The sequence below is a fragment of the Agelaius tricolor genome, unplaced genomic scaffold (genome assembly GCF_023055355.1).
Source record: "Agelaius tricolor isolate 1412-34295 unplaced genomic scaffold, bAgeTri1.0.p SCAF_14, whole genome shotgun sequence".
Classification (NCBI taxonomy): Eukaryota; Metazoa; Chordata; class Aves; order Passeriformes; family Icteridae; genus Agelaius; species Agelaius tricolor.
In genome coordinates, this window is record NW_027269274.1 from 15,837,330 (window position 1) to 15,854,562 (window position 17,233).

General features: G+C 63.1%; 3 protein-coding genes across 4 annotated transcripts in view; 1 reads left to right on the top strand and 2 right to left on the bottom strand.

Annotated features, from left to right (window-relative positions):
* Nucleotides 1-27: 27 nt before the first annotated feature.
* On the top strand, nucleotides 28-1,903 carry CYB561D2 (cytochrome b561 family member D2). The gene is made up of 3 exons (XM_071439923.1): nucleotides 28-214; nucleotides 296-333; nucleotides 493-1,903. The coding sequence occupies exons 1-3, from the start codon at nucleotides 88-90 to the stop codon at nucleotides 994-996; spliced, it is 669 nt and encodes a 222-aa protein (XP_071296024.1). The 5' UTR covers nucleotides 28-87; the 3' UTR covers nucleotides 997-1,903.
* Nucleotides 1,904-2,079: 176 nt separating this feature from the next.
* Nucleotides 2,080-5,003, bottom strand: TMEM115 (transmembrane protein 115). Its single transcript, XM_071439919.1, has 2 exons — nucleotides 3,956-5,003; nucleotides 2,080-3,271 (listed from the first exon to the last, which is right to left on the bottom strand). Exons 1-2 carry the CDS (start codon nucleotides 4,807-4,809, stop codon nucleotides 3,067-3,069), a joined length of 1,059 nt encoding a protein of 352 aa, XP_071296020.1. The 5' UTR covers nucleotides 4,810-5,003; the 3' UTR covers nucleotides 2,080-3,066.
* Nucleotides 5,004-5,673: 670 nt separating this feature from the next.
* The window catches only part of CACNA2D2 (calcium voltage-gated channel auxiliary subunit alpha2delta 2), a 210,582-nt gene continuing 199,022 nt past the window's right edge, over nucleotides 5,674-17,233 (bottom strand). Inside the window, exons 23-39 of one of the 2 annotated variants that reach the window (XM_071439913.1) lie at nucleotides 16,644-16,664; nucleotides 14,340-14,400; nucleotides 11,969-12,066; nucleotides 11,683-11,773; nucleotides 11,489-11,551; nucleotides 11,282-11,385; nucleotides 11,098-11,196; nucleotides 10,913-11,007; nucleotides 10,624-10,671; nucleotides 10,162-10,233; nucleotides 9,859-10,011; nucleotides 9,689-9,741; nucleotides 9,535-9,590; nucleotides 9,327-9,450; nucleotides 8,698-8,807; nucleotides 8,402-8,490; nucleotides 5,674-7,774 (exon numbers count right to left, since the gene is read on the bottom strand). In XM_071439913.1, coding sequence (XP_071296014.1) covers nucleotides 7,646-7,774; nucleotides 8,402-8,490; nucleotides 8,698-8,807; nucleotides 9,327-9,450; nucleotides 9,535-9,590; nucleotides 9,689-9,741; nucleotides 9,859-10,011; nucleotides 10,162-10,233; nucleotides 10,624-10,671; nucleotides 10,913-11,007; nucleotides 11,098-11,196; nucleotides 11,282-11,385; nucleotides 11,489-11,551; nucleotides 11,683-11,773; nucleotides 11,969-12,066; nucleotides 14,340-14,400; nucleotides 16,644-16,664 — 1,466 coding nt within the window. In that variant the 3' untranslated portion in view covers nucleotides 5,674-7,645. The remainder of the gene's footprint in view (nucleotides 7,775-8,401; nucleotides 8,491-8,697; nucleotides 8,808-9,326; nucleotides 9,451-9,534; nucleotides 9,591-9,688; nucleotides 9,742-9,858; nucleotides 10,012-10,161; nucleotides 10,234-10,623; nucleotides 10,672-10,912; nucleotides 11,008-11,097; nucleotides 11,197-11,281; nucleotides 11,386-11,488; nucleotides 11,552-11,682; nucleotides 11,774-11,968; nucleotides 12,067-14,339; nucleotides 14,401-16,643; nucleotides 16,665-17,233) is intronic. The other variant, XM_071439914.1, reaches the window with a different exon arrangement.

A 17,233-nucleotide genomic window follows, 5' to 3' on the forward strand; every position in this document is an offset into this window, starting at 1 on the left:
CGCTGACGGACAGCTCGCCTCAGCCAATCGGAGCCCGCGCCGCGGCCCGGCCATGTCGGCAGCGGCGGTTCCGCCCGCCCGGCCAACATGGCCCTGACGGCCGAAACCGAGTCCCGTCTGTACCGCTCGCTGCGCGTGGCCTCCGGCGCCGCCGCGCACCTTGTGGCACTGGGATTCCCCGCCGCCGTGGCCGTGCTGGCGCGGCCCGGATCCAGTGAGTGCCGGCGGGGCCGGGGCCCGGGGCGCGGGGAGGGCCGGATGTCTCAGCTCACCTCACCCTGCGCTTCCCTTCCAGGTCTCTTCTCCTGGCACCCGCTGCTCATGGCCCTCGCGGTAAGTGCCACTGCCCGGTCACCGCCCGCTGCCGGCGGAGTGCCTGGGTGGTGGGTGCCGAGCCCCGGGAGCCCCCGGGTGACGGGAGGCTGAGCCCCGGGCGGTGGGTGCCCAGCCCCGGTTTATCCGGTGCCAATGGCGCTGCCCTCTGCCCCCCAGTTCTCGTTCCTGATGACGGAAGCGCTGCTGATCTTCTCCCCGGAGACCTCGCTGCTGCGCTCCTTCTCCCGCAAGGTGCGAGTGCGGGTGCACTGGGCCCTGCAGCTGCTCGCCCTGCTCTGCGCGCTCCTGGGGCTGGCAATCATTACCTACAACAAGCACCTGAACGGCAAGGGCCACTTTGTGACCTGGCACGGGCTGACGGGGCTGCTGGCCGTGCTGTACGCCGGCGGGCAGTGCGCCGGGGGCGTGCTCCTGCTCTACCCCAAGCTGATGAAGAACTGGACTCTGGCCAAGCTGAAGCTGTACCACGCAACCTCAGGGCTGGTGGGCTACCTGCTGGGCTGTGCCAGCCTGATGCTGGGCATGTGCTCCCTCTGGTTCACCACCACGGTGACCGGTGCCTTGTGGTACCTCGCCATGCTGTGTCCCCTCGTCACCAGCCTGGTTATCATGAACCAGGTGAGCAATGCGTACCTGTACCGCAAGCGCAGCCAGCACTGAGGGCTTGGTGCTGACCTGAACTTCCCAAAGCGAGCTGGGCCTCCCTTTGGAGAGAGCTGGCAGCCCCCCTGCTCGCACAGGGTCTCCTTGGAACTTGGTTTCTACCTACTCGTCTTTCCTTAGTCCTGGATTGTCCGTAGTGTCTTGTCCCTGGGGAGCAGCTGCTCCAGATGTGTGTGACACCTCACCCCTGCCTCGGCGGGGACGTTCCCTGGCACAGGTAAAGCTGCCAGTCCCTGTGGCAGCTTGGTGCTCAGTGCTGGGAAATGGAGGGCTCACTCAGGATTCCTGCTTCTTTTCCCTTCCCATGCAGGGCTGCTTTGGAGCAGGCAAGGCAGGAGCCATCCTGGTGAGGAGGGCAGGGAGTCCCTTCTCTCCCAGGGGCTGCAGCAGGCACCACGCTGCCTCTCCTGCCACGGGGGCAGCTTGACAGGAAAGCACAGGGCACGGTTGTGGCTTCAGCCTGGCAGGGCTGGGGCAGGGTGGTGGCACCCGAGCAACGGTACAGCAGCAGGTGTGTCCCCATGGCACGGGCAGTTCCTGGGACCAGAGCAGGCAGCTCTGCCCCAAGGGCCTGGGTCTGGACACCCACTGCCACGCACAAACCCCTCCTCCGTGGGCTGGGCTCTGCCTGCCGGGGTGGGGTCAGTTTACAGAGCAGATTACTGAGCCGGGCTGTGAACTTACAGCCAGCAAGGCATAGGGAACAGTGTGAGCACGGGGGGAGGCACAGACCTGGGCAATGAACCCTTGGGAAGGTAGGAAGAAACCTCCTTGCTGGCACAGCAGCCTTCCTTCCAGCACGCATCCTGCTCCCGGCAGGGCTGGAGAGCTGGGAGCAGCTCCCAGGCTGATAAATTCCTCTGTATCCAGAGCTTTTATTCAATAAAAATTTCAGGCAGCTAGAGTGCAACAAGCCCTCTTTACTTCTTGGGTGGGATGACTTTTGGGGTGCAGGCAGACATGTCTCCCTGCTGGGAGCACCTGGGAAGAAACCCCCTCCCCACCTCCTGACAAGAGCCCCCAGGGGCTGCTCTGGGCTGGGTTCCCACCCTGCCCGTGCTCTGCTGCAGGAGCCAGCGCTTTCAAAGAACTCTTTATTGATACCCAAAGGTCTGTGTTCTTCCCATTTGACAAAACCTTCTCGTGTGGTCCTTTAAAAAAATAATCATGACACTGCTGATCCATATCCAGGGCTGGGAACTGCCCACTGGATCAGGAGCGGTGGAGGCTGTCACAGGGAGCATCCTCTCCATCCAGGAAAAAAACTCCATCAACAAAGAGGGAGGGAAAAGAAAGGGGGAGCCCACATTCTACCTGCAGGAAAGAAAACCTGCTGCCAGAGGAAGCAGCTAGAGTCCCACTGTAAAATTAATTCCAGCTTCTAGTGTAATCTGGCAAACGGATTAGCCGGGGAGCAGCCAAGGGCAGCAGCTCCTCACAGGGGGAGGGGGCAGGAGAGGAAGGAGGAATCCCCACCATGAAAGCCTGGAGCTGGCAGTGCTGGAGCACCACCACGAGGGGCTGGGTGGCCTTCTCCTGCCCAGGGTCCTGTCCCCTCCTACCCAACAAACTTCTCACCGGCCCTGGTGAGCTCCTGCTGGGGCGGGGGGAGGCTCCCCACGGGAAAGACCTTCAGAAGAGAAACCCACCAGCCTTCCCATTGCCTCGGTTAGGGACAAAACTACCTTCAGAAAGGAGAAAATATGTGTTGAGTGCTCTGGCCAAGCCCTGGCACAGAGGAGAAGCTGACTTCGATCCCACGAGGGCCAGCACAGCGGCTTGGGGCAGGGATCAGCCCCGTGTCCCTCTCCCAGAACAGCTCCCGCTGCCTGCACCGACTCCACGGCCTGCCCCGGCTGGGGGGGTGGCTCCAGGAATCCCTGTCCTCACGGTGGTGGCAGTGTCACTGTCCCGGGTGCCTGGTGCTGGCCGCGAGCAGCAGCAGCAGCGAAGCGTTGGAATGAGGTATCCCCCTGCCCGTGCTGCGGGAGGAGTCCCCGCCCCCGGCCAGGGGGACCCGAGGGGGATTAGCAGCTCTCACACGGAGACAGGGCGGGAAGGGGCCGCTCACAGCTGGGCCGGGGCGTCCTGGAAGCTGATGAGGTTGGACTCCTGGCCAGGGCTCTTCCCGGCCGTGCTGGGCTCGGGCAGCAGTGGGCTGTTGGCCTTCGCTGCTGCTGCCGCCTCCTCCTCATCATCCTCCATGCTGGGCCAGGCTGATTGGTCCTCCACGCGCTTCAGCCGCTCGTTCAAAGCCTTCAGGGCCAGCTGCCTGCAGGACAAGGGTACGTGGGCAGGTTAACCCGGGACAGCGGCTCTGCCCCATCGGGCAATGAGCAAGTCAGTCCCTGGCTTCCTCCCAGAAGGAAAGGGTGGGTTCAGCAGCGCTGGGGAAAACCTGGAGCGCCTGGGACTGCTCCACAGAAATGCACTCTGGCTCGTAGACTACTCACACGGAGTTTTCATGCTACGTGGTGCAACACGAGGGCAGCTCCGGGAATGGGGAATAAAGGCATAAAGCAGGGCAGGGAAAAGGGAGTGCCAGCTCCCTGTCCAAACCCTCCTGCCAGGAGTCAGGAAGGCCAGTGCTGGCTACGCTGGAGTGTGGGGCTGACTCACTGCCCTCCCCTGGGCCAGGGTGAACTGGTGGAAGGCTGCCACAAACATAGGCTGTCACTGTCCCAGACTGTTCTCCTTTCTTCTGCAGGAACCCCATACCTTGTCTGCCCCTTTCCCAGGATTCCCCCTGCCCTTCCATTGCTGCTCCACATCTGGAAGAGCAGGATAATGCCCCACCAGCTCCCTGAAATGCTCCTCACCACCTCCGTGGCAGACCACATGAAGAAGGCCCCTCCTGCGCCCCTGAACCTACATCTCCACCCTCCTCCTTGGCTGGATTTTAAACCGTACCCTCGCTGTCCCTAAACGCGATCCCTACGGGCAGGGCAGGCGGTACCTTCTCCTCTCGGCGTCCTGGGGGTCCGTCCCCGGCAGGCTGATGGTGATGGAGGACGGGGCACCCACGTCGTAGCGCTTGACGGTCTTGCGGCACACCCGCACCTTCACCAGCACGCTGTGCACCAGGTTGGCCACCAGACCCACCACGGGCTGCAGGATCTCGGGGAAGAAAGTGGCGAAGGCGAAGTGGTCGCTCATGTCTCCGCGGCCTCTACTGTGCCGCTGGTAGAAGCGGAGATAGACCCAGCTGGAGAGGAGCCCGAAGCCGTACGAGGCCAGTACATTGCTCTCGACGAGGGCAGCGAGCCGCAGCAGAGCCAGGAGAAGGAGCAGGAGCATGGGGACAGCCTTCATTCTGACCTGAGGCACCTTCAGTACAGTGCTGTCCCCCATCGTCTGCTTGAGGGCCACCAAGACCCCCCCGAGGAAGCCCAGACCGCCGTGGATGCGGACGGCGAACAGATAGTGGAGGCGGAAGGAGGCCACATAGGTGAGGAAGTAGGCGAGGGCGGCCAGGAGCCCCACGGAGATGTTCACCACGGCGAAGAACACGAGCAGCTCCAGCGCGCCCCAGAGGGGCTCCAGCAGCCGCCCGGCCGTGCCCAGCGTGGCCAGGCTGGCCGCCAGCCCCCAGGCGCGCTCCTCCACCAGCCCGTGCGTCAGCAGCGTCCACACCCAGAAGTTGGGGGGCAGGAGGTAGCCGGGCGTCACCCCCAGCCCGTAGGCCGTGTCCAGCCCGAAGGAGAGCAGGTACAGCAGCACCGCGGCGGCGCTCAGCGACTTCACCACCACGCTGGTGCCGGCCAGCGCCGCCAGGAAGTGCTGCCGGGCCACCGGCAGGTACCGCCGCATCTTCGGCCCCGCGGGCGGGACGGGGCGGCCCCGCGGGGGCTGCCCGGCCCCACCCGCCCGCCTCCCCGCGCCGGGCCCCGCGCGGCCCCCGGCCGGCCCCGGCCCCGCTCTCTCCCTCCGCCGCCGCCTCGGGCCAGGCCGCGCTCGGACCCTCCGCTGGGCCAGGCCGGGCGCGGACAAACAGGACCGTTGCGCATGCGCGGAACGGGGGCGCCGAGGCGTGGCTGCCGCGGGGGCGGGGCCGGGGCGCCGCGGGGCACGCCGGGACTTGTAGTCCGGCCACGTTCGCAGCGCGGGGCGACACGGGACACACGGCCGGGGGACACGGGGGAACACGGACACGGAGGGGAGACAGCGACACGAAAGGGGAGGACATGGGACAAACGAGGCACACGGACGGGGGAGGGACACGGCGGGACGTGGAGGAGAGGGGTGGCGGAGCACGGTTATGGGGCATGAAGGTCACAGTCATAGGGGTGCGTACACGGTGGGCAGAAACCCCGGGAAACGGGGATATGGACACGGGCGGGCTGGCACGGAGGACACTCGGGGACATTGACCCCGGCAACAGGGAGACCCGGGTGCGGGGACACAGGCATTGAGTGGGGCGTGGGCAGGGTGACACGGTCCTGCGGGGACACTGGAAGATGGGGGCCTGAGCCCCCGGCCCTCTGTGCAGCGAGCGGGCTCCGTGAGCCCCCGGCTCTGCGCTGTCCCTGTGCCGTGTCCCTGCCCCCCGAGGTGCAGCAGGGGTGAGGGCAGTGTCGCACCTGGCAGAGCCCCCCGATATCCTGTGCCCACCCCCCCGTGCTGTGCCCCCCCAGCCGTGCCCACGGCCCCGGGCAATGACGCAGCCACCGCCTGTGAAGTGAAAATATGAACATTATTTAATAACTGAGTCTCTGTAATAAACCATTTGAAAATATTTTACAAGGAGTCACACGCACGATATCTTACAAATCGTCTTTTTGTTGGTTTTTTTTTTTTTTAGTTTTCCAACTCTTCTGTACAAAAAAAAAAAAAAAAAAGAAAGAAACCAAAAGAAATTAAAAATAAATTAAAGAAAATCAATTAAAAACCCAATGCCTTTGAATGAGCAGAGAGAGAAGCTTTTGGGTGGGGACAGGGCAGGAGGTGACCCCGGCGGGACGGGGGGCCCGGGGCCACGCCGCCCGTTCGTCTCATTGGTTTTTAACTTAAAATAGACTATATATGTATATATTTATAGGTATGTATAGTGGTGGTTTTCTGGCAGAGCACCTAACTAGACTACAGAAGTACACACACTCCCGGTAACACAGAGCCATCTGTTCAAACACGGTTCCCAGAGACAGTAACCAAACACACACTGAAAAAGCTACAAGCAGAATGACCATTAATTAACCCCAGCACTAATTAGCGCCTGGCGCCCTCCCCAGCCCCCCCGGGGTGGCCGTGCCGAAGGGGCTCCCCTGGACCCGGTTGATGGGGTGGCTCTGAGCGGGGTGCCCCGGGGGGATGAGGGTCCCCAGGGCTGCCCAGGGACCCCCGGCACTGCCGGGAGCAGCGGGGGTGGCACCCCGGGTGTCACAGCTGTCACCCGGTGTCACGGCTGTCACCCTGCTCCGGGCCCCTCCAGCCCCCGGCGCCTCTCCGGGCTGGGTTTGTGGGGTGCAGCGGGGTCTGCGGGGTGCCAGGGCAGAGCAGCCACGCTGTCCCCTCCCCGGCACCCGGTGGAGAGACTGGGGGGTGCCACCCGCGGTGAACGCCACCTGCCCGCATCCCCTGCCGTGCCCCGGCCGGCAGCACCCGGCACGGCCCCGCTGCCCCGGGACGGGCCCGGGCCTGGCACGGCCCTTCTGGGGACATGTGGCACCTCCCGCTGCGCACTGGAGGCCGTGCCCCACTCGGGGACACGTCCCCAGGGACGGGCAGCAGGGCCCGCCAGGCCAGCGCGGGCTCTTTGGCAGGGCAGGGGGTCCCGCAGGGCTGGAGGGGGGCAGGGCTGAGCGGGCAGGATTCACAGTGATCTGCAGAACGGAAAAGAAACAAAATACTTTTTTTTTCCCCTCCTCCTTTTCACGCCAGTATCTGTGCCCAAGGACGGCTGAGCCCAGCGCGGGGGCCGGGGCTCCATCGTGCCGCAGGCAAAGGCCACTGTCCCTGTCCCTGTCCTTGTCCCTGCCAGCCCCAGCCCGCAGGGATGAGCCCGCAGGGATTGCAGCTGCCCCACACGCCCTGGGGCCGGTACCGCCAGAACAAATGATACTGACCCGCACAGTCAAGTCCTTTCTTTCTTTCTTTCTTTTTTTTTTTCCTTCCCCCCCATTTTTTTCCTTTTTTTTTTTTTTTTCTTTTTTGTTTGTTTGTTTTCCCATGTGTCCTCGTTGCTGACAATAAACCCCGCCGGTCTCCAGGTGAAAATGTCGGAAACTCGATGTAGAAATATCTGCTTTAAAATCTTCAGGCTAAAAAAATAGGCGAGGTGGATGGAGGGGTGGGAATTGCGGGCGAAGGACACCGACGCCACTTTTCCAAGTCCGGGTGGCCGGGAGGGCGCGGTGCCGGGAGCCCCGGCCCGGTGCCCGCTCTGCCGGGAGCCCCGGCCCGGTGCCCGCTCTGCCGGGAGCCCCGGCCCGGTGCCCGCTCTGCCGGGAGCCCCGGCCCGGTGCCCGCTCTGCCGGGAGCCCCGGCCCGGTGCCCGGCTCTTCTTTGGCTGCGGCCGGCGGGGAGAGCGGGGCGGCACCGGGGGGGCCCCGGGGCGGCGGAGGGGGCGTCGCTCCCGCTCCAGCGGGCCGGGGACGGGCATGGAGATGGAAGTTGAAAGAAAAGAGAGCTGGCGGGGGCGGCCGGGGGGCTAAAGGCAGGCGGCCGGGGGCAGTGGGTGCCGGCTGGTGCTGGAGTAGAGGAGCAGCAGCTGCAGCGAGAGCAGGACCCCCAGGGAGGGGGAGAAGGAAGCCCCTCGGCCGCAGTCTGAGGTATCTTCCTGGGTGGGGGAAGAGAGAGGGGCCGTGGGGCACCCCCGGCAGTGCCTCAGCACCCCGGGGACACTCACTGCCCTGGCTGGGACACCCCATTGCCATGGCACAGGCACCCATTGCCCTGGCAGGGGCATCTGCCACCTCCCTGCAGCCCTGAGAGCCTCCTGCCCTGCAGCACAGCCCCGGGGCCACCCCTGCTGCTGCTCTCCCCGGGACCCTCGTGGCTCTGCGCTTTCCCCCAGGAGGGAATGGCACTGCTCTCCCCGGGACCCCTCAGAGCTGTGACCTCCCCAGGGAATACACCCCAGGGCTCCTGAGCCCTCTCCCTATCCTCCCTGGGCTCCAAACCCCCATCAGAGGGGTCCCCCCACCCCTCTGGGTGATCCCCTCATGGCCCTGTTCCCCTTGGGGGACACCCATGGCTCTCTTCGCCCCAGGGGGGACACTCACCTTTCCACCTCCCCCTCAGGGCTCCCCTGGGATGCCCCCATGGCTCCATTCCCTGCTCTGGGGGGACCCACTGCCCAAACCTCCCCCAGTGGAGCACCCCTCAGGGGACCCCCCCAGAGGATACCCCTGCCCCCAGCCCTCCCCAGGGCCAGCCCCAGCTCTGCTGCCCCTGCCCCACGTACTGTTGCATTGTAGTCGAAGCAGATGTGGGGGCCTTTCCGGTAGCGGGGCCTGTCCACCAGCTCACACTGGTTGGGGTCCCTCGGGGGGGCTTGGCAGGTCAAGGAAACCACCAGGAACAGGGCAGTGGGGGCTCCTAGGGCACCCCCAGCCCCTGTGGCCACGGGCCAGCTCCCTCCACCCCCACCAAATTCCACAACTCCACAGGTCCTTGCCCCCCTGCCTGTCCCACACACCCCACGTGTCCCCCCACCTCGCTGCCGCCACATCCCTGTGGGATGCAGCCATCAAAGGATACCTCTTACCTCTGCCTGCAGCAGCTTGACAGACTCACACTGGCTGCAGAGGGGCTTGTCAGCCACCACGAAGAGCAGGTTGGTGTTGGCCAGTCTCTGTGCATGGAACAGCCTGGGGGTGCAAAGGCAGTGGGACCCCCCTTACCCTGTGCCCCAATCCCCTCCAGCCGCCAGTGCCAGCCCTGCTGAACCAGCAGCACCTTCCCAGACCCAATTTCATCACTGTCCCTGCCCTCCTCCCCATCCCTGTCCCCAGCTTCATCCCTATCCCTGACCTCATGCCTGTCCACATTCCCAGCCTTGTCCCTATCCCCATTTCCTGCCCTGGCCTCCATCCCCACCCTCATCTCCACCTCTCTGCCCATCCCCATGCTGAGGGGCTGCCTAGGGACTCAGCACTGATGGCCTTCATGGCCTTCCAGGGTTTGGTTCCACACAGAGGATCCCTGGGGACACCATCACCCACAGCCCACGGGGACACCACTGTTCCTCTCTGTCCCCCCTGTCCCCCTAAATGCTACATAGCATCTCCTACTGCCCCCACAGAGGCTGCTGCAGGGCACCTTGGCACAGGCAGCCTCAGGGGTGTCCCCAGCCCTGCCCAGGGGTGGGACAGTGGGGACAGACCCACCTGGAGCAGTTGCCGCAGTCGATGATGGCGTTGTAGGTGGCGTTGACGGTGCTGAAGTAGTACTGGGTCTGCTTCATGATGCAGCTCGTCTCCCTGGCCTCCATGCCGTCCCCCACCACCTCCTCTGTGCCAGCACAGCGCTATGGGACAAAGGCCACCAACCCCCCCAGCCCTGCCCACCCCCAGCTCAAAGCTCCCCAGCACTGACCCGTCTGGAACCAGCTGCTGTAGGTGAGGCTGTACAGGAACTGCTGGAACAGGGACCTGGGCAGGCAGAGCATGGCCACATCAGCTGTGACAGCCCCAGGGACGCCCCATGTCCTCCCCAGTGGGAATGGCCCCAGGGACAGGACAGGACTCACCAGGCTGCAGCCGAGGTCCACCAGGCGAGGCTCAGGAGGTCGGCCACAGTGGGCTGTGGGTAGAGAGGGGGCAGTGAGCCAGCAGGTGCACATGAGGGGCACTGGGGACACACTCGTGGGTCCCTGAGCTCCCAGAGCAGCTGGAATGCAGCATCCCCGTGGGTGCTCACCACGAAGACGCCGCGGGGCGCCGCGCCCGTGTTGCTGGGGGCCTCGGGGGCACAGACGGACTGGAAGTCGTAGGACTCCTTGCGGGCGTAGAAGGAGTTGTTGTAGAGGGCAGACATCAGGTTGGCATCCACTTCACTGAAGAACTTGCCCACCTGAAATGGGAACACTGAATCTGCACCCAAATGCCACCTTGGCACGGGCTCCCCTGGAGGGGACTCGAGTGGGGCAGTGTCACAGCCACGAGCTCAGGGTTCAGCTCCTGGCTGGCATCCCCGCCCTGGGGAGCTGCGGGCACTGCTCACCTGGTACCAATGGTCCTCCTGGTTGGACAGCACCAGGAAGCCCCCATCATCAATGAGGACACAGATGAGGTCCTGAGGAAGGAGGGCAGTGTCATCCAACCCTGGCCATGGCCAGGGCAAGGCAGGACTAGCAGGGGAGGGTGGCAGGCTGTCAGGCAGGGGGGCCAGCATGGTGTCCCCAAGCCTCAGAAGCATCTCAGTGCCAGGAGCACCCATGCTGGTTGCAGGGAGCAGTAGACACCACCCAGCCTGGGGGTTTAACAACCCTCTCAGAGGGTCCACCATCCATGGGGCAACCCCCAGGCCTTCATCCCTGTGAGGTGGGCTGGGTCTGGCTGAGCTTGGGGGAGCAGCAGGCAGGGCACAGGGTGGGTGCACAGGCTGGGTAAGCAGGAGACACGGATCTCTCCCAGCCATTCCATACACCCCCACCAGCTGCTCCCACCCCTGCCCACCACCCACCTTGTTGTTGGCCTCACAGTCCATCTCACAGCTGCTTGAGGGGTCACACTGTCAACCAAAAGCAGGGCAGAGGGACAGGTTAGCAGGATGGTCATCCCCCCAGAGCTGTCCTCCCAGCCAGAAGGGGACATGCAGGGTGGTGTCCCCAGAGGCTGGGGACAGGAACCCTGAGGAACAAACCCATTCCAACCACAGGCGCCATGTCCCAGCAGTGCCCCCCAGCACGCAGAGCTCCCTCCCTGCCCTGTCTGCACCCCTGTTCCCTGGCTGTGCCAGCCCCAGGACGTACCCGGCGGGTGCCCAGCTGGTCTCGGTCTGTCCGGTTGCTCGCCAGCACTTTGAACTTCTCAGCCCAGGCCTCCAGGTCCAGCTTCACCCCCACCACTGGGGCAGTGGGAGACAGGGTGAGCTGCAGCCTGGAGGGGGTGCAGGGACCCCCCAGCCTGGCACCAGGGCACCCAGCTCCCTGCCTACCTGCGGGCTTCAGAGTCTTTCCCCCGATGCTGAGCTCCACGGCGGTGCTCACCAGGATCCCAATGGTGTTGTTCTCCAGGTCCAGCCCCCGGTAGCCAGCTGTGGAAGGCAGGGGTGACATCAGGGGACACATGGAGCCAGTGCCAGCCTGGGTCACATCCTGTCACCCTGAGCTGGCACCCACCATCTCGATAGGGTGGCTTGAAGATGTAGCCCTTGTTGTCCAGGCTCCTCCGGTAGAAGCTGGCGTTGAAGGGCTCTGGTTCCTCCTCCCAGTCATCTGCGGCCCTGGCAGGGAGAAGCCACAGCCATGACTGTCACTGCCATCTCTGGTCCCACCAGAGATGGCCCAGCAGGAGCAAACACGCCACTGTGCAGGGCAGACACTCACTTGTTAGGGAATACACGGGTGATGCCCCCGTCGGTGGCTGCGAAGACAGCCAGGAGGCTGTACCTGCAAGGAGAGGGGCCAGGTACACCAGCCATCAGTGGGGTTTTGCTCTGCCCCTGCCTCCACAGCCCATCCCCATCCTCATCTGTCCCAAGACAGTGCTGCCCACCCTGGGCCATCTCCCCTCCACCTACGTGTTGAGGTCCTGGTCCTTCCAGACCTGGTCCACCAGCTGCTGTGTGATACCCGTGTCCAGGATTAGGTTGTGCAGGAGGAAGTTGTCGCCTTGGAGTGGAGGAGGAGGTGAGAGCTGACCCCATGAGGGCCACCCATGTCCCCAGCTCTGTCCCAGCACCCACTCTGCAGCAGCTCCCAGGACCCCAACCCCAGCACACTTTATCCCCTGCTCCACCTCCCCCTGAATCCCCATCCACCCTCAACCCCCCAGCAGCCCCCCCAGCAGCCATCCCAGCTACTCACACTGCTTGGAGTCTGGGGTCACCTTTTCCATGAGGGCAATAAAGTTTTCCAGGAACTCGGTGTTGTTATCCGACAGGTCGAGGTCTTTGCAATACTCTCTGGGGTTTGGGGACAAGGTTTGTGGTTCGTGGGGATGGAAAAGGCAAGGTCAGTTCTGCCCCGGGGACAGCAGGGCAGGGGCTGGCTGTGCTGCCAGCACCCAGGCTTGACAGGGACACAATGGTGGTGACTGCCACCTCTCCTGGGAGTGTCACCCGCCAGGGGAACTGGCTGTGGGCACCTCTGCAGACTGCCCAGTACCCAGCCCCAGCTGCCTACAGTGCCACCAGGGAAGTGTCCCACCAGTCACCAGGTCTGTCACTGCCACAGGCCCTGAGGTGCCGTCACCTCTTCCAGGGCAAGCTCTGATGGATCTGGTTTGCCCAGAATGGTACAACACCGAGTCCATCTCTCCCCATCCCGCTGGGGCTACTTGTGGGACTGGGTGCCTCTGGCACCGTACTTACCTGCGGGGCTGTGCCCACCCTGCCCTGCCCCTGTGGCACCCCAGGGATTGGGGCTCCATTGTGGGTGCCAGCAGGGATTTGCCTCAGGATTCTCCACAGCTGCACTGGCAGCACCAGGCAGGCACTCAAAGCCGTAGCTGTGCCCTTTGCACAGCTGGTTGGGTGCTGGCTGAGCCCAGCTGGTGGAGATGGGTGCTTGCCCATGGGCATCATGGCCCTGAGACACTCCTGGGACAGGCAGTATGGTGGGTGCCATGTCCCTGCTTCAGTCTGGGACATCCTGAGCACAGAGTCCCAGCCCCACCGATGCCAGGGACAGCTGTAACCTGTTGGTCACCACGAGACTCTGGGTGGCACAGGTTAGTGCCACCCCAGTGTGCCAAGAGCCTCCTGTCCTCAGCAGTGTGGCTGTGAACAGTGACAGGGTGCTCAGGGCTCCCCCACTCACAACCCCTCCACCAAGCTCCTGACTGCCAAAAACTCTGTCATTCAGAGGACAAACGGAGCAAAGGGTGGCAGGGAGCATGCCCACAGGGCAGCTGAAAAAGGTGAGGCACCCTGTCCAGCTCGGCCCGGCCCCTCCACCCCTGTTCGGGGGGGAACAGCCACCTAAATACCTCCACCGACACGCACAGATACAGGTACTCACACACCCACGGGGGACGGGGGATATACGGTTTCTGAAAATGCCCAGAGGCCCGTGGGCGCGGCAGCAGATCATACAGTCGCCCTGGGCACACGGCCCCTCCCTGCCCCACCGCACCGAGGCTGCTCACGGAGCCGCCCTGGGGATACCGAGGGGCTCGCCCTGACTTCCACACCCGCTGTTCTCTCCAGCTGCAGCGTCTGCAGAGCCCCGCACCGGGCACGGAGCAGGCACTGCAGCCTCAGTGGGTGCAGCCCCACTCCTGGGGCCTCGGGCATCCCCTCCCTATCCATCCTCTCGGCGTGCTTACGGCTAGTTTTCAATAACTGTGTTCCTGTTTCTCATTCACGCTCTGCTTTGGCTCCCATGTGTCCTGGGCTTCACACCCAGTGCCCAGCAGAGGGCCTGGGGACTCAGCTCCCCAAAAAGGCAGCGGGCGCAGTGACTGCACATTCCGGGCTGCTTCGCCCAGAGCTGGAGCGAGTGACTGCTGCTGCGGGCCGGGAGGGCAGGGGGTACCCGCAGGTGGCTGTGCTGGACCTCAACCCACTGCAATCCCCAAAAGCTGCACTGGCAAAACGTCCCCTAACAGGACGTGTAGCTGCCGTAACAACCTATGAGCAGATAGGTGATTAGCTGGTGGTGTTAATTAGAGATTGCACTGTGGTGGCGGGAAGGGCGCGGTGCTGGCAGAGCCATGGGGTTCCCCAAACAGCCCAGTGATGGATGGCCCTTTATCCCTGCTAGGTGACACACTGGGCGGCATGGCCCAGGGGAGGGGACACATCTGTCCGTCAGGGGGCTGCTATGGGCTCCTCATGTCCCCATACCCTCTGGGCATCCCAAATTTGGGCCGAAACCTCCCCCTCCTTCTCCCCCCCCCGCAGCCAGCACGACTGTATGATGCGGCCGGCGGCCCCTCGCTCGGCAGGATTTTCAGAAACTATACCTATATATGCACGCGCAGAGGTCGGGCTGCACCGGGTGCATATATATATATATATAAATATATAAAAATATAGATATATACTCTGCTGGATGCAACCGCGGGGCCGGGGTCCCGGCGGCAGCCCCGCGGCCGAGCGGGCACACGACACACACAGCCACAGGGCACGGGGAGCGGGGACAAGGCACGATGAGGCGAGGATGGGGGCGATGGGGGGGTCGGCAGCGGGGCCGGGGCGGATGCACACCTCGGCAAGCGCACACGCAAAGCTACCTGGGAGCAATGAACACATGTCCCTCCGACTCAAAGCTGTTGGGCAGCAGGTATTCAAAATCTGCAACAGAAAGGGAAGGTTATCCGGCGGGGAGCGGGGGCGCCGGGGCCAGGAGGGAGAGAGACGGACAGAGAGAGAGAGAGAGAGAGAGAGAGAGGGGAGGGAACAAAAAAAATTAGAAAAAAAGAAAAAGGCATTTGCTGCTCTTGGTAACAAGAGAGGAAGGAAAAGGCCGTTCTGCTGTTGCTGGCACCGCACGGGAAGGAAGGTTAAGCCAAATCAGGAGAGGTTTGCCCATCTCGGCTCGAATTTGCTCGGTGGCGGGCTGGAGGCGCGCGGTGCGTACGCGGCCGGTACGCAGGGACACACAGACACACACACATATATATATGTGCGCACATGTATATATATATATATGCATGTTCGGGAGGGCGGGGACGTCTCTCTCTCGGGGGAGGGGTGGTGGGCGAGGGCAGGGAACCACATGCTGCGCTCCTGGCCGGAGGAGGATCACCAGAACACTCGGTTGTCGGGAGAAAAAAAATAAAGGGAGTTTTCAGGCATCAACACGGCCAGAGGGAAACCTTGCCGAGGACAGTCCAACCAGAGGCTCCCGCCCTGCTGCAGGGCCGTGCAATGCGCTGCCGGGCTCCACTGCCGGGCACCGGTGCCCCCTCCCTCCCCGGGGCCGTGGTACCCCCATGGGGACGGGGATCCGCGCTCTGCTTTAACAGGGGTGCAGCCCAGTAGCTTTGGGGGGTCTCTGGGATTGCCCCCGGCAGAGGAGACAGAGGATGCAGGGCTCAGCTCGCGGGGGCGAGCTGGGTTGGGGGGTGCATGGGGGGTGCCCTGGGACACCCCGGGATAACATCTCCCCCAGGACGGGCACCGCCACCCCCTTGCCCTCCCGCCAGCTCCTGGTGCATTGCACGGCACAGCCAGAGGTTGGACTGTTGCTCTCTGAGGGCTGGAGGCAGGGGCTGGGTACAAGCCGATGAGAGGAAGAAGAGGAAGAGGAGGAGGAGGAGTACAAACACTCGTACTTGGTCCATCAGCATTGCCATCACAGGGGCACTGGGAAGAGGCAACTCAAGGCTGATTGAACAGGGCTGAGGGTGACACTTCCACCTCTCCACTGTCCTGCTCGCCTGGCCCTGTCCCCCATGGCCCCTCCTGTGCTGCAGTGCCCCCCCAAGCCGTGTCCCTGCCGGTGCCAGGGAGGGGGTGCCGGGCAGGCTGCTGGTGCGTGCCGTGTGCTGGGGGCTGCGTGGGATGGAGAGTGGTGGCGTGGGTGTCCCCTGGCCCACTGTGGGGCTGAGTGGGAGCTGTGGGTCAGGAGGCCCCTCTGGCAGTGAGGGAATGGGGGCCAAATCCTGTGTCCCATGGGGGATGTCCTGCTCCACTGCAGGGACAGACCGACCCTGGCACCTCGGCCTGCCTCGGTGGGACTTGGGCCTCAAACTTGGCTGCTCCCAGGGGCACAGACGGCACCAGGACACTGCACCTTCAGCGGTACAGGACACTGCACCATGCCATGCTGGTCCCCAGGGCAGGGGGGACGGCCACCAAGCAGCTGTGGGGGCAGGCAGTGTGGCACCCCTGAGCTCAGCCGTCCCGCCTGCCCCTGGGGCCAGGCTCGCCGTCACCTGTGCAGCTGGGAGGCACTGCCCAGTGGTCCCATCCCATCTCTGCAGAGTGTTCCTGCTTGTAGGCTTTCCCCAAAAAGCCTGTCCCAGAGGCTGATGGATTGGGCCCCCCGCCTGTCCTCCATCCCTGCCACCTTGGGGCACCCACCCCACAGCCCCCCTCTCCCTGCACAGCCCTATCCCTTTCAGGTTGAGTTGTCTTGGGGAGGAGGAAGCAAAGGAGCCAGGAGAAGGGGAGAAGGAGTTGGAGGAGACGAGCGGGAGAAGAGGAGCAAGAAGGGGCAGCGTTGGGGAGGAAGAGCAGGGCATCCAACTAGCTACAAACTCCTCGTGGGTCAAAAAGGGCAGTTTCATACAAGATCAGCTCTTGAACGATATCGAACCAGGTTTGGGAGTGATGCGCAGGGAGGGAGTGGGATTTTCGTGACAAAGCTCTCATGAACAGAACAAGACATGTTGCTTTCAAATAAAGGGGGAACTGGAGGAGAGGAGGAGGAAGAGGAGAAGGAGAAGGGAGGAAGGGCGAGTTGGTGGCGGTTTGCAGGTTCGGCGTGGCAAACGGGCAGGGAGATGGGCAAGCAGGGGGCTGGGGGGGACTGGACACGGGGCAGGGGACGGGGTGGTGAAGGTGAGTGGTCTGAGACTGAAAATACTTGCCCTTCATTTTGATGTTTGGTACTGTGTGAATCCACCATAGAGAGAAAGCAAGAAAAACAACAAACAAAAAACAACAAACAAAAAAAAAAGGGGTTGGGTGGAAAGGGGGAAGGGGGGCACAAACAATATTTTATTCAATCGACGTTTGAATAAAAATATTGTGTACTATAATCATACCAAAAGGAAACCTCTTGCAAAAAACGACATGAAGAAAAGAAAACATAAGAAAAACCCAGTAACAAAAGAAAAAGCAAAGGCCACGGTGAAATAAGAACAAAAAATAAAATGCAAAGATATAACTAGAGAAATATATAGATATATATTCAATACTCCAAAGGAAAATGAGAATCAGTAGCAAACAGTTGCAACAGTCTTGATATCAAAATGTCCTCACTGAGTCAGGGGGCATGCACGGCACGGTGGGCAGAGCTGGGGAGGACGGGGGGATCCCCCCTCCCGGGGATGGGGACAGCCTGGCCTTGTCCCCACAGGGACACAGGGCTCCTGCCCATGGATGGAGGGGGTGGCAGGGGCTGGATTCGGAGTGGGGCTGGGGTCAGGCCACCGGGGTGGCCGAGAGGGAGAAACAG

What these genes read in the sequence shown, in the direction of transcription:
- CYB561D2 (XM_071439923.1), top strand. Translation starts at nt 88, where the DNA reads ATGGCCCTGACGGCCGAAACCGAGTCCCGTCTGTACCGCTCGCTGCGC. An exon ending in GCTGGCGCGGCCCGGATCCA is followed by an intron (nt 215 to 295) that starts GTGAGTGCCGGC and finishes CTTCCCTTCCAG; the next exon opens with GTCTCTTCTCCTGGCACCCG. An exon ending in CGCTGCTCATGGCCCTCGCG is followed by an intron (nt 334 to 492) that starts GTAAGTGCCACT and finishes TCTGCCCCCCAG; the next exon opens with TTCTCGTTCCTGATGACGGA.
- TMEM115 (XM_071439919.1), bottom strand. Translation starts at nt 4,809, where the DNA reads ATGCGGCGGTACCTGCCGGTGGCCCGGCAGCACTTCCTGGCGGCGCTG. An exon ending in CAGGACGCCGAGAGGAGAAG is followed by an intron (nt 3,272 to 3,955) that starts GTACCGCCTGCC and finishes CTTGTCCTGCAG; the next exon opens with GCAGCTGGCCCTGAAGGCTT.